This window comes from Nicotiana sylvestris, chromosome 6 (genome assembly GCF_000393655.2).
Source record: "Nicotiana sylvestris chromosome 6, ASM39365v2, whole genome shotgun sequence".
In the NCBI taxonomy this organism is placed as follows: domain Eukaryota; kingdom Viridiplantae; phylum Streptophyta; class Magnoliopsida; order Solanales; family Solanaceae; genus Nicotiana; species Nicotiana sylvestris.
In genome coordinates this window covers 57,033,583-57,048,699 of record NC_091062.1, presented here as the reverse complement: position 1 = coordinate 57,048,699, position 15,117 = coordinate 57,033,583, and the positions used below count along the sequence as shown (strand labels likewise).

Genomic DNA, 15,117 nt, shown 5'->3' with positions numbered 1-15,117 from the left:
TATAATGTTATTTTTGTAAACCGATATTGTATTCATTTTTTTATAATATATATATGGTACGTGCGTTGCACGTGTACTTTAGCTCCAATGAGTAAATTATTTCTAAAAGTCACATAAATATTATTAAAAATTGTGTTTGAGTTATAAATTAACAATATAATTAAATAGATTGGAATTGAATGTTTTGAATAGTTAGAGCACGAAAGAGGTTGCATTTTGTTTTATAACTTTTAAAAGATGATAAAACTTGTTACTCAAGGGAAAGTTAGAAAATGTTATAAAATAAAGACCGTAAAGTAAAGACATGTATAGAGAGAAATTGTTATATTATTTGAATTCAAACTGATGTACATAATGAACTGAAATCTCTTCTATTTAGAGAAGAAAGGAAGTTGCTGTGTAAGCTGTTACTATACCAGATATGGATAATCTTCTATCGAGAGCAATGTTTATTCATAACGGAGTACTGAAAGGATAAGCTTATTATACCCGATATGGATAATCTTCTATCGGGGGTAATGTTTATCCATAACTGGGTACTGAAAGGATAAACTTATTATACCCTGTATGGATAATCTTCTACCGGGGTAATGTTTATCCATAACTGGGTACTGAAAGGATAAGCTTATTATACCCAGTATGGATAATCTTCTACCGGGGATAATGTTTATCCATAACCGGATACCGAAGTGATAAGCTTCTTCAGGAAGCTTATTTCTAATAGAGTACTAAATAGATAAACATATTTACGGTGGAGTCCCATATGAATAAGCTTCTTCAGGAAGCTTATTTACAACGGAGTACTAAATGAACATCCATAATATAATATATTTATAACAGAAAACTATTTGTAACACTTTATAGTCTAAAGATTGACTAATTTTGGACCAATATATCACCAAAAATAACTAAAATATAAAGACTTAGAATTAAATAGTTATATTAAATAAAAAAGAACCATAATATTTCATACCCTAAAGTTTTGCAAATAATAAAGATCAACAAAACTAGAAGAAAATATCTAATTAGAAAAAAAAAATACTCATATAAATAATTCTTTTTTTGAATTATGTATCTAGTCATTACTCATTCATTACTTCAGGTGAACAACGTATTTGGCTAAACGAATCATTTGAAATCCAGGTTTTATCGTATAGTATTATTTTTACTATAGCAATATTTTAAAGTGAGCCAATGCAAATCATCGGTACAAGTTAACCTCAAAGTTTAAGTTCTTTTATTTCTACTCAATCTTAATGATTCCTTTTTATTATATAAAATATTAAGAATTTTAAATTGGTGAATTTTATTTTCGTTTTGATATATTCAAAAATAAATAACAAACACGAAATCTATCATAGTTTTATATCTTATGTTGAACGCTTAAAATATTTAAATTTGATTGGGATAACTCAAAGTTCAAAATCTCAGTGCTACACTACTTATTATTACTATGAGTTCATTCATAATTTTCGACTGGAGTACATAAAAAAATAGCCTCCATATATAAAGAAACGATGTGAAAATTTCATAACAATAAAAGTGATAATTTGTAGTTAAATTCAAAGTCTTGATTTTTTGAATAAATGTTTAGTTCAGTAAAATTTTAAAATAATTGTAATATTTTGATCCAACTCTTACATATAACCAAACATCGAAAATGAAATATTCGTAATACTAAAAATAGTTAAGACAATAATGTATGATGGATAAAAATTAAGATAAACAATATAGTATTTTTTTAAAATTGTTTTTCTTGTTTTAAATGAAGTTGTTATTGGGATTCAAAATTTTAAGCAAAAATAAATATTATAATTCAAATATTTTCTACTCAATTCGTCCTTTTATTTATTTATTAACAGCTTAATTTTTCTGACGCGTATGTTTTATTCCTTTCATTTTCTCGCCATCTCTTCTTTCCTTTCATTTATTTGTTTTGATTTCTTCTTATTATATTATCCTTTCAAAGGAAATATTAGTTTGCCTCGTATCCAACTTCAAAGTGAAAATTCCAAGTATTAACTTCGTATTAGTTCATTAAAGAAGGAAATTATATTTATTATACATGATTCAAATGAGGAAATTTTTTTATATAAATATGATCTTACTCTAATTTATTTCTAAGTATTAGGACTTCCTATATAATTCTAATAAGGAAAGATTTGATATTGATAGTTTTAGTTGATTTGAAAGTCCTAAATAGTACAAAATTATTGAATGACTATTTTGTCTACTGGAAAATTTAATTTTAAAGGGTAAAAAAGACGAACAATATTTTGTTAAGGGCCTTCGTGCTTTTAATATAGTATATACGGCAAAGAGCTAAATATACTCCTCTACTTTCAAATATTGTTTACCTGTACCCTTCATTATACTATCGGGCTATCCATACTCCTACCGTCATACTTTGGAATAAAAATACCCCTATTGTCATACTTTGAAACAAAAATACCCCTATTTTGGATGGAGTCCCACGTGACAACACCAGATTAAAACGACCCATTTCTTTTTTTTACCCGATCCGTTTTTTAAAAAACCCACAACCTGACCCCTATTTTCATTTTTTTCCAGTTTTTTTTTTTAAAAATTTCAGTTTTTAAAAAAACGAAAATATTTTGTTAAAAAATAAAACAAAAAAAATTCTGTTTTTACAAAATAAAATTCTTTTAAAAAAACTGAAAAAATGAAAAAAAATATTTTTCAAAAACAAAAATATTTTGTTGAAATAAATGTTTTCAGTTTTTAAAAAACGAAAATATTTTGTTTTAAACTGAATTTTTTTTGTAAAGGGTTTTAGCTTCTTTGGTTCTATAATAAAGGATTTTTTTTATAAGGTATATGAAATTTTATTTAACATATGAAACGAAAAAGAAGGAAGAGAGTGGTGGGTGTGGGGGGGGGGGGGGGGGTTATTTTGGGTAATATAGCAAAATTAATGTGTATAAATATGGAGATAAAAAGAGATAAAACAGAAAAAAAATATTTTCGTTTTTTAACAAAATATTTTCGTTTTCTAAAAACTGAAAACATTATTTTCAACAAAATATTTTCGTTTTTGATTTTTTTTTCCTTTTTTCAGTTTTTTAAAAGAATTTTGTTTTGTAAAAACTAGAAAAACAAATTTGTAAAAACAGATTTTTTTTAACAAAATATTTTTGTTTTTCAAAAACTGAAATTTTTAAAAAAAATGGAAAAAAACGAAAATAGGGGTCGGGTTGTGGGTTTTTTAAAAACGGATTGGGTAAAAAAAGAAATTGGTCGTTTTAATCTGGTGTTGCCACGTGGCACTCCATCCAAAATAGGGATATTTTTGTTTCAAAGTATGACAATAGGGGTATTTTTGTTCCAAAGTATGACGGTAGAGGTATATATAGCCTAATAATATAACGAATGGTACATGTAAACAATATTTGAAAGTAGAGATATATATTTAGCCCCTTTCCGTAGTATATATATATACTACATAATGATTTGAAAGTAGATAGGGGTACTTAAGGGACTACTTAACCAACTCCCAAACTTAAGGGATGATTGTTGTTATTTTCTCGGTGAAAAATGTGAAAGCACGGCTAGATGCCCTGCGGATCTCAACTTTACCACCGTGTGTTTGTGGTAAAGATTTTAAGACGGGAGGAGGGTTTAAGCCAAAAAGAGTTGGAAATGGAGTCGTCGTCTCCAACATTGGGGAAACGGAAACTAGAGGAGGAGCACGAAGCAGCAGCAGCGTCACAAGAATCTGCTTCGAAAAGGCGAAATTTGGCCGCGGTCAGAACCTGCGTGCACGAGGTAGCAGTTCCCAGTCATTACACTTCAACCAATGACGAATCACTTCACGGTACCCTCTCAAACCCCATCTATAACGGTCAAATGGCCAAAAATTACCCATTTAAGCTGGACCCATTTCAAGAAATCTCCGTAGCATGTTTAGAACGAAAGGAATCAGTCCTCGTATCAGCACACACTTCCGCTGGCAAAACTGCAGTTGCAGAGTATGCAATCGCTATGTCTTTTAGGGATAAGCAGAGAGTAATTTACACTTCACCTTTAAAAGCCTTGAGCAATCAGAAATACAGAGAGCTGAGTCACGAGTTTTCTGACGTGGGTTTAATGACCGGTGACGTCACTCTCTCGCCGAATGCGAGTTGTTTGGTGATGACGACGGAGATTTTAAGGGGTATGCTTTATAGGGGTTCTGAGGTGTTGAAAGAAGTTGCTTGGGTTATATTTGATGAAATACATTACATGAAAGATCGCGAGAGAGGGGTAGTTTGGGAAGAGAGTATTATATTCTTGCCACCAGAAATTAAGATGGTGTTCCTTTCGGCTACCATGTCGAATGCCACGGAGTTTGCTGAATGGATTTGTAATATTCATAAGCAGCCTTGTCATGTGGTGTATACCGATTTTCGGCCTACACCTCTGCAGCATTATGTGTTCCCTATGGGTGGTTCTGGATTGTATCTTGTGGTTGATGATAACGAGCAGTTTAGGGAAGACAATTTCTTGAAATTACAAGATACTTTTACGAAGCAGAAACTGCGGGGGAGCGCCAATGGAAAGGCTAGTGGAAGAATTGGAAAAGGTGGCTCTGCTTCTGGTAGTGTGTCCGAAATCTACAAAATTGTTAAGGTGTGCAGTGTAGTCTCGTAAGATTAGCTAAAATAATACACTCTCCGCTTCAATTTATGCATAATAGTTTGACTGTACAGAAAGAGGGGCTTTTGAAACTTATAATCTTAAACACGCTATAATATTTGTGTGACTATAAAAGCTTCTCATTGAGGGTAAAATAAGCAGTTTATAGATAGATGCTTCCAAATACAGAAAACGTGTCCTATTCGGGATGGACTAATAAGCAAATAGTATCACATAAACTAAAAGGTTAATTTCTCAATGTTTCAGATGATCATGGAACGGAAGTTTCAGCCAGTGATTATATTCAGTTTTAGTAGAAGAGAATGTGAACAACATGCAATGTCTATGACCAAACTTGATTTTAATACTGAAGAAGAAAAGGAAGCTGTGGAGCAGGTATTCCGTAGTGCAGTGGCGTGCTTGAGTGAGGAAGACAGAAACTTGCCAGCAATTGAATTAATGTTGCCACTGCTTCAGCGTGGGATTGCTGTTCACCACTCTGGTTTGCTTCCTGTTATCAAGGAACTTGTTGAGCTTCTCTTCCAAGAAGGACTTATAAAGGCTCTTTTTGCCACAGAGACGGTAACCCCATTCCTTGCATATCTTATTAGCTTGTGTTAAATTTATCATTACAGGATGGTGATTATACTATTTCCCCTTTGTTTTCCCTCCTAATAAATTTTTTAACAGTTTGCCATGGGACTAAACATGCCTGCAAAAACAGTAGTGTTTACCAGTGTAAAAAAATTTGATGGTGATAGCCATCGTTACATTGGATCTGGTGAATATATACAGGTGAGCACGAATTCCATATACACAACATTAGCAATATTTTGTTTTCAGCTTTTGATTATTATAATGTATCTCTCTTTCATGCAGATGAGTGGAAGAGCAGGACGTCGTGGCAAAGATGAACGTGGTATTTGCATTATCATGATTGATGAGCAGGTGAGTTAATAATAGTATTATCCTCTAAGCAAGCATCTTCTTAGGTACCTGCTACTGTCTTCTTGAAATTTATGTCTATTTTCTTCTTCTACTTTTTTTGAGAAATCAAAAGTATTTCTTTGATTTCATACTAAGTTGGTGGCGGAATTGCACCTCACTTCTACAAAATACAACAAATAATATTCTTTTTTTGATAAGTACAACAAAAATATCCTTTTTACACCAAAATACAGAAGGAAGAAAAGGGAGTTTTTGACTCGACCTTCACAATGAACTTTCAACTGCTCAAACATTCTACTATTCCTTTCTCTCCAAATAAACTAGAAAGGGTGAGAAGCAGTCTTCCAAGTTTCTTTCCTTCTGGGATCCATCTTTCTCATTCTCCAGCTTGCATAACTTCTATCCTGAGTTCTAGATAGAATCCAGAGTATGCTAAACATGGAAATACTATAGTGGAGCTTCAGTGGATGACTCATCCCGCCAAGGTTTTTCAGGGGAAAAAAAGAAGTCTTCCAAATCATTTCCCATTGCTAAGATTTTTTCAGGTACAGCTTGATGAAAAAGATTTGTCAAATAAAATTGCTTCAGTATGGAATCTGTAAGCTGATTTTACTAAAAACACTCCATCCTTTTCCCCTATCCAGTATAGAGTATTTTCTACCAAGTTCTGAAGCTAGGAAGTATGTAACTCCTGCAGCAATTGGGTCATCGTTTCAGGCTCCCACTCCTAGTCATTAAAGTTCTTCTGAAAGTCAAAACGTACCCTTGTTTTGGTCTATACTGTGGTATTATAGCTTGCTTGCTGCTAGTAAAGCAAAACAGATCTGGATATCTAAGGCAGGAGCCAATTCCTCTTTCCTCTTTTCACTTCCTACAGCTGTAGTTAATTTGTGTTGCTTATTGCTGGGTACACCTATGCATGAGGCATACTTAACTATGTCTAGGACAGTCTTATGTGATGGTGTTAGCTCTATAGTGATAACTTACATATCGTGTGATGGTTTCAGATGGAGATGGATAACCTCAAGGACATGGCTTTGGGTAAACCAGCTCCGTTGGTCAGCACTTTTAGGCTGAGTTACTACACAATTTTGAATCTAATGAGCCGGAGTGAAGGTCAATTTACTGCCGAGCATGTTATCAAAAACTCATTTCACCAGTTTCAGTATGAAAAGGTTCGTTTTTAGAAAAAACAGCATTTTCTATGTCACTACTTTATATTCTATGATTGACAGTGACACTGTCTCTTTGTTAGGCCTTACCTGACATCGGGAAGAAGGTTTCCAAGTTGGAAGAAGAAGCTGCAACGCTTGATGCCTCAGGGGAGGTATAATGTTTGTTTTTCCTTTTATTCGAGAATATAGACTTTTTTTCTGCAGTAGATCCTAAAATAGCTTCTGTTCAACTTGTAGGCTGAGGTTGCAGGGTTTCATAAACTAAAGCTTGAGATTGCCCAATTTGAGAAAAAATTGATGGCTGAAATAACAAGGCCTGAAAGGGTTCTGTATTTTCTTCTTCCTGGTAGGCTGGTAAGTGGTTGTAGGCATCTCTAGTATTCTGCTGACTTCCGACTTGACCTGGACATATGTCACTTGGCCCTTCTCCGACCCAATCTATGAGTGGTTGTCTTCCCTTTTCTTTTCTGGATAATTCATGCATTGGGTTGAACTGTGTTTAGTCTCTGGAAATATTTTTTTTGACATTGCTAATGCCTCCCCTTTGTTAGTGTACATGGCCTTTCATCTACTGCCATATCCTGGTAAACTTTGAAATGAAATATGTAACAATGCTACTTACTATTGGTAGCCGGAACCGTTTGCATGGACGTATGCTTCCCCAATGGGATATGAGCTGCAAGCCCCTTGTATTGCCTTTTGCAACTGCAATGTTGACATATCTTAGAATTCTTTCTTCTTAAACTTTACTCGTGAATGCTAGATTCACATTTCTGGATTAATTGAACTTGAATAAGGAAATTATTATAGAATGTTTTATGTGATACATTAGGATATTCTGTATTTAATTTTAGAATTACTTTGTAACCCTTCTTGCATGCTGGTAATTAATCAAGTAGTAGGAAGTTCTCTTGATTCTTTTTTCCACATTTTCCTTTTCTTGGTCTAATTACAGCTCTCTTTCACCTGCCAAAACCTGATTTGGGATATTAGGAGGGTAAAGTAGAAGTTCAGAACCTGTTATGGTAGTTGGGACATTGAGTAGGTAAGGTTAAAAGTTTATAGCTTTAAATGATGGGTCAATGTTGAATTGCAAGATGCTCTATATTTGATTATATCCGAGTCATACTGAGAAAGTGAAGTGCATAAGTAGACAGAGGAGTCCATTTCTCCTGATGAAATGTCATTGCTGCTAGTCTGTGTGCATTTCAAACATAGTAAAGATGGTGAATCACACGAAGAGGAACCGTCCATGCTAAAGTTGCTTCTATCGGGGAGCGGTTTCACTTGAATCCCCTTTGTCGGATTTTCTTTTTCACAAAAGGGCAAAAGATATTTTTTTTTTTGGTTATATTTGAACTGTTGAATCCCCTTGACATAAGGGAAAGTTCTTGTAAGTGGAAGAGGGGTTAAAGATATGCTTTAGGTCACAGGTTCATATCCCGGGTGTGACATTTTTGAATCCCTTTGTTTAAATTCTCACTCCGCCACTGACTTCTATGGTATTTTGTTCGTATTGCTGTTTGTATTGACTTGAAATTCATTCACCTAATACACTTTTTGGTAACTCCATTAGAGAGTTCATGTTTATCTTTTGCACGGACACTGAGCATTGCATTGTTAATGGCAGGTTAAGGTACGGGAAGGTGGAAAAGATTGGGGTTGGGGTGTTGTGGTCAATGTGGTGAAGAAGCCTCCAGCAGCATTGGGTTCTTTGCCTGCTGCCCTCTCTGCTTCACGTGGCACTGGCTATATTGTGGATACCTTACTTCATTGCTCGCTGGGTTCCAGTGAAAATGGTTCTCGACCCAAACCATGTCCCCCTCGTCCCGGGGAAAAGGGAGAAATGCATGTGGTGAGTACATAATACTGCTGTGTTGTAGTTTTCTAGAAGTCATATATTGCACACAAGTGAATTGGATCATGAGCAATAGTTGTATTCTTGGGTGTGTTTCTGGGACATGACACAACATTCCAATTTGTAGGTTCCTGTTCAGTTACCCTTAATTTCTTCTCTCAGCAAGCTTAGAATATCTGTTCCTTCTGATCTTCGGCCTTTGGAAGCGAGGCAAAGTATTTTGCTTGCAGTACAGGAGCTTGAAAAACGTTTCCCCGAAGGCCTCCCGAAGCTTAACCCTGTAAAGGTATGAATTTTCAGTTGCTGGTTTCATTCTTGATTTGTAATTTGTCATTTTAAAAAGGATCAGGTCATTGAGGAGCATACTCTCTTTTCTCGTTCCAGGATATTTATCTGACTATAATAGCTATGGGTCAGAAACATTGCTAGTGATGTATATTCAAAAACCGAAGGTCAAAAGCCTAAATTACGTGTCGCTCATAGGGATATTTTACTGACAGAAAGCTGTGTGTCAGGAACATTGCTAGTGATTTTTAAGCAAAAACTGCAGTCAAAAGCTGGAGATGAGTATTGCTTATAGGAAACTGTATCTGACTGTAATGCAGTAGAAATTATGGCACGGGGTGTCTTAAGAAACAAGGAAGGCTCTATATGCTTTGTGTTGGTTTGTAGGGTTTGGTAATATCATATAGCTGCCTTTAGCAGTTAGTCAAAGTGAAAAGATGTCCTATGTTGGTGACTGATCCGCCCTGTGATTGTTGTTCAAGCTACCTACTTGTAAGGCATTTGTCAATTAATTCTTTCAGTTGATGCTTTTACGACTAGGCTGGATAGACACTAAAATAAAATCCTATCAATAGCATTTCAGTGCAAAATGGGAGATATATACCACATAGATATATTAATTGATTTCTTCAAGTCCTTAAATGAGAGATAGGCCTGTATTCTTCTGCAGCTTAACTACATACACCTTTGGTGCATTTCTTTTTGTTTCTTTAGTAAGATACTAAAATTCATAACTTATCCAAAAGGAAAAAGTTTCACAGCTGATGCCTCCTTAAAGCACAAAAAAGAAAACAAAATATGAAAATAAAAGATCACAGATAAAAGAAAGAAAAATTACAGAAAAGAGTAAAGCGGGGAAGTAATATCTTAATAAGCTAAACGGACCATTGTTATCATTTTGTATGATCTTGTTGCTGAGTTCATTGCCAATTTCCATATTACAGAGCTTCCGTAATATGTAGGTGAGAGAAAAATTACAGAAAAGAGTAAAGCGGGGAAAGTAATATCTTAATAAGCTAAACGGACCATTGTTATCATTGTCTGATCTTGTTGCTGAGTTCATTGCCAATTTCCATATTACAGAGCTTCCATAATATGTAGTTGAGTAACAGTTCTTCTGTGATATGGGTAAAAAATTCTATGTTTGTATATTACTTTGGTTGTCACATAAGTTTAGCTTCACAAGAAGTAGTAGTTTGTATTTGGTGGACAATTTGGAGAGAAAGAAACTCAAGATGCTTTGAAGATTTGGCTAACTCTGAACAAAGGATCAAGCTGAACTGTATATTTTTATTCTACTTTTGGTGTAGAGAAACCGTTGTACGAGATATATAGATCTCTAGTAGATCTCATTGGTTCCTTGTAGCTGTTACAAGATTGTTTTTGCAACTTTCTGGGTATTGTAACACTGTTTTTACTCCTTAGCAGTCTTTGTGCTAAGGACTATCTTTTAATATAATGAAATCTGTTACCTTCTCAAAAAAAGAAAAATAAAAAGAAAAAAGAAAAAAGAAAAAAAGAAGTAATAGTTTGTTCTCTTTTTGATATCTGTATGTATGGCCTTAGCACAGCCTTTGTGCTACAATTATATAATATGTTGCCATTCCCAGAGAAAAACAAGAAGTGATAGTTTGTTTCTTGTGTTAATCATTACTATGATGGAGTTTGCTGGTTATGAAATGATCCTTGCAAAACATTTTAGTATATCTTTTACTATATGTTTATTCTTCAACTTTGAGGCACTGATTAAAACAAGGGTTTGGTGCTTTCCTAATTCTTAAATTTGTAGGACATGGGCATTGAAGATCCTGAAGTTGTTGATATGGTAAACCAGATTGAAGAACTCGAGAAAAAGCTGTTTTCTCATCCACTTCATAAGGTATGACAAGAAATTTGGTATTGAATGATCTGTTAATTCAGTGATGAGACATTAAATCTATAAATCACAGTTTACTTACTGTCACTGCTTTTGCCATTTTCTGTTGCATACATGTGAGACAGTCACAAAATGAACATCAGCTTAAGTGTTTCCAGAGGAAGGCTGAAGTGAACCATGAAATTCAACAGCTCAAGTCAAAAATGCGTGATTCACAGGTAAATCTCCTATGTTGCTTGCTTGTCGACACTAAAGTAATTTTTTTCCTTTCTTTATTCCTTTATTTTTTTTTCTCAATTCGGCTGGGTCAAGTCTGATCCATTAGCCGGGTTTAAGTTCTTGTCATTTAAAATTCTAACATTGTCTATCTCATGGCACATAATTATTAGCTTTCATTCTTCTCTTGTTACAGTATTTAATTATTATTGCTTCTCTATTTTGCTTATCCATCTTTTATTAATATTTAGTTTTGAGATTTTTCCTATGTCTTCAACTTTTCTAGTAAGTGATCCTTAGAGTACTTAACAATTATAGCTCTTTTTACTGAATTTTCTCTAATTTATTTACTTAGAAGTTATAACAAAATATGGCAAATTTTTCAGCTTCAAAAATTTCGGGATGAACTTAGGAACCGCTCCCAAGTCCTAAAAAAGCTGGGTCACATTGATGCTGATGGTGTTGTGCAATTGAAGGGACGGGCAGCCTGCTTGATAGACACTGGAGACGAACTTCTTGTGACTGAATTGATGTTTAATGGTAATATAATTGTTGTTCGGACTCTTTGTGCAATTACTAGCTTCTTTGTTTAGGTGGAAACAAATAGCTTTCATTTTGAAAAATGAGATCAGATGAAGGCTATGTTGTTTTGAACTTTGAATCTTAAAATGGAAACTGTATCAAATTAACCTGAGTGATTTGCATTTTTTATGGTTTATTGCATGGGGCTTAAACTTGATAGAACTGCTGAAGCTAAATAAAATATTTTACTCTCGTTTCTTGGATCATGTTGAAGATTTGTGTACAATTATGATGGGTTGTTCTGGAACTTAAACTTACAGATCTGCTGAAGTTAAAAAAAAAAGGTTTTATTCTTGTATTTTTCCTTGTAGCCCTATAGTATAGCCCAAAAACTGCATACTTTTGCTAACTGAATTTTGAATACTCTGGTCACTGTAACTTCACCTTAGGTAATCAGGCCCTTTTAATGTGGTTTAATTTCCAGAGAGACATGGGGCCAGGCGTTGGAATATCTTGTGGCATTCCTTTGGTGGTGCAAAGAGTGGGTGGTTAATCGCTGATATCTGGTGTTTTGAATGATTTTGTGGGCAGGTACATTCAATGATCTTAATCATCATCAAGTTGCGGCTCTTGCAAGTTGCTTTATCCCAGGCGACAGATCAACTGAACAAATACTTTTAAGAGATGAACTTGCAAAACCATTACGACAGCTACAAGATAGTGCAAGAAAAATAGCAGAGGTGAGTTGAAAGACGAATATGACACCTTCTATATTTCCATGTCAGAAGATGGATAACACCAAAACTTTGCAGATACAAAACGAATGCAAGTTGGAAATAAATGTCGATGAATATGTGGATGCAGCAGTTCGACCATTCTTAATGGATGTTATTTACTGTTGGTCAAAGGTGAGAAAAAAAGATACACGTTTCATGTTTATTTCCCAAAATGATTCATGCCCTTTTCCCAGCACGAGTATCAGATTTATCTTGTTGAATGCTGTTACCATCATCTTGCTAGTCAAACTCTCAAGGCAGTTGGAAATTAAAGCCTGTTTGGCATTCTCTTCCATTCAAAGAATTTTGTCATTAATAGAACATCATCTTGCTGACCATTGCCTTACAAGGTCCCTAGCACCCCTCCTTCCTTTATTGTTTGCTCGTCCTGGTTGATAGGTACACCCTTGGTCTTATTTATGTGACAGTGTTTTATTGGGCACGGTGTTTAAGAAATTTAAGAAGACTTTTAACATGTAAACCAGATATATGAAGTACCAAAAGTTCTCCTTTTTATTTAAATGAGTGATGATGGGGGTTCCAACGTCACATCATTAAGGGTAAATGGGGATACTAAAATTAAATAGTTTCCAAAAAGAAAAGGGTGTTGATCATTTTGGGACAGACAAAAAAGGAAACCATGTCACTTAAATTAGGACAATGTTGGTTGTGGTTATGCTGTAACTTCTTGTAGTATTCTTGTTTTGTTCATCTTTTTGCTCAAGGTCCAAGATCATAATTTACATGGATCGAATCACCTTCAGTCTTAGTACGTGATGGATACATCAGCTGTTCAATCTTCAAAGGGATCATCTTTTTTGCATCCGAGGTCCTTTGCTAGAAAAATGAATGAGGTTGCTAATTACCTGAAATACCTTTAATAGGAACAAGAAGGCTTACTTTGAATCTTCCACAGTTGACTAGGCTCTTTCCCTGCCCCAATGAAAACCTAAAAGAAAAGAAAACACTGGAGATTTCATCTTGCTCTAACTTTTGTTAATGTGCATATACTTTCTCGTAGGGTGCATCTTTCGCTGAGGTTATACAAATGACGGACATCTTTGAAGGTAGCATCATACGGCTGGCTAGAAGGCTTGATGAATTTTTAAACCAGGTAACCGATTAGATCATCAGTAATGTTTATGAATAATACGAGATATTACGTATCATTGTTCATGGCCATCTACTTAGCGCATCAGGAGAGGACTACCATTAATGAATTTTCTTTTGATTATACTTGTTTGTTCAATAAGCTACAGTAAACAAACATGTCAGTGGCACCTGTAGATCTGTAATATTTTTTACAAATATGAGTTTCCTTTCCCTTATACCTAACAGCTACTCCGGCTTATTAAATTGTAAAGTCAAATTCTGAGACTTTTTATCTTGGGACTTACAGTTGAAAGCTGCTGCACATGCTGTGGGAGAAACAGATTTAGAGAATAAATTTGGTGCAGCAAGTGACAGTCTTCGGCGAGGGATAATGTTTGCAAATTCTCTCTATCTATAAGAGATATTTTAGAAGTAGATCAGAGCTGGAAGTTCTCATTAGCTAGCTGTATATCAATGCTGTGTAGTTTCTCTCCCTGTTATGGGACTAGCTGACAGATTGTTCTTTTATTATTTTCCTATTTTTCAAAGAAATGGTGTCTTATTTCTAGTGATACCTTGTCTAGTTGAATGTTGCAAATCTATAAGCTTGCTGTCTCATTAAGATTGTAAGTGATACACTTTAGTAGCAATTTAGTGCCAGAAGGTACTTTTTAGTGGAGCTTCATTCCTTTTTTCGGAGATCTTGAAGATTAATATCGTTAGTGGTGCCAAAATACAAGAGTGGCAAAATACGTGAATTACGACTTTATTCAGTGCCCCGACGTCCCAACATATTAACCATCTCGCTCCTTAACGATATTAACCTTTCAAGAGATTATAATGCAAAGATATACTCATTTCAACTTGAAGGATTATGGATCATCCAAATATGTTTGATATTTTTGTGCCCAATAAATAATGCCTTTGGTGATTTTGGATTTTACTCCTCAGGTAGCTGTAATATGTGTCCCAAATTTTGAAAGAAAAATGCCTCGTAGGTTCTTGAGGAAACTACAGGAATAGCCACAAACAGATATTACTTATTCAACAGTTAGCCATTAAGTCATTTTACCAAAAATAGCCATGAAAAGTTACAGATGATCTATAATATTAAAAAAAAACTTAGGTAAAAAAAGGTTTTCTTAATGAGTATGGTTGGAATTCGTTGAAAACGTACAAACAAGGAATTTGAAATTGGAGGTGATTTGGACTAGGTTGAAGTCAAAATTCGTTATTAATGATATACAACATTTATAAAATTAGGCAATTTTATTTTTCAATGGAAATGGTTAAAATTTGTTAGAAAATACATAAATGATATAAAATTTGAGGAAGATTGGAGGTGATTTGGACTGGTTTGGAGTCTAATTCATAGTTAAAATTGAGTTTGAAAATTTCTCTACAACTGTATCTAACGTGTATCTCATACATAGGTATACATGGATACATAGGAAATATATATCAATACACATTTAATACACACCGGATACACAAACAATACATTGGAGATACACAGTGAGATATACATATCATCTTCTTCCATGTTCATCTTCTACCTCAAAGTTGACTCAAATTTCAGTTCAAACCACCTCAAATCTCTATCAAGTCGTCCTCAAATTGAGATTCAAACTCCTTGAGATGTACCCAATCTAATGCTGTATTTTGTCCCGGGCCTGGGCCTTAGTGGGCCTAACGGGCCGGGCCTCGCGGTCCCGGGCTTCGTGGTCCCGGGCT

The 15,117-nt window shown here is 34.5% G+C and overlaps 1 protein-coding gene across 1 annotated transcript; it reads left to right on the top strand.

Moving 5' to 3' along the window:
- The first annotated feature begins 3,521 nt into the window (after positions 1–3,521).
- Positions 3,522–14,062, top strand: LOC104219768 (DExH-box ATP-dependent RNA helicase DExH10-like). The gene is made up of 16 exons (XM_009770497.2): positions 3,522–4,629; positions 4,903–5,217; positions 5,326–5,430; positions 5,515–5,583; positions 6,591–6,758; positions 6,839–6,910; positions 6,996–7,112; positions 8,389–8,613; positions 8,744–8,902; positions 10,691–10,780; positions 10,903–10,995; positions 11,380–11,533; positions 12,107–12,255; positions 12,328–12,423; positions 13,313–13,405; positions 13,691–14,062. The coding sequence occupies exons 1-16, from the start codon at positions 3,574–3,576 to the stop codon at positions 13,799–13,801; spliced, it is 3,072 nt and encodes a 1,023-aa protein (XP_009768799.1). The 5' UTR covers positions 3,522–3,573; the 3' UTR covers positions 13,802–14,062.
- The last annotated feature ends 1,055 nt before the right edge of the window (positions 14,063–15,117 follow it).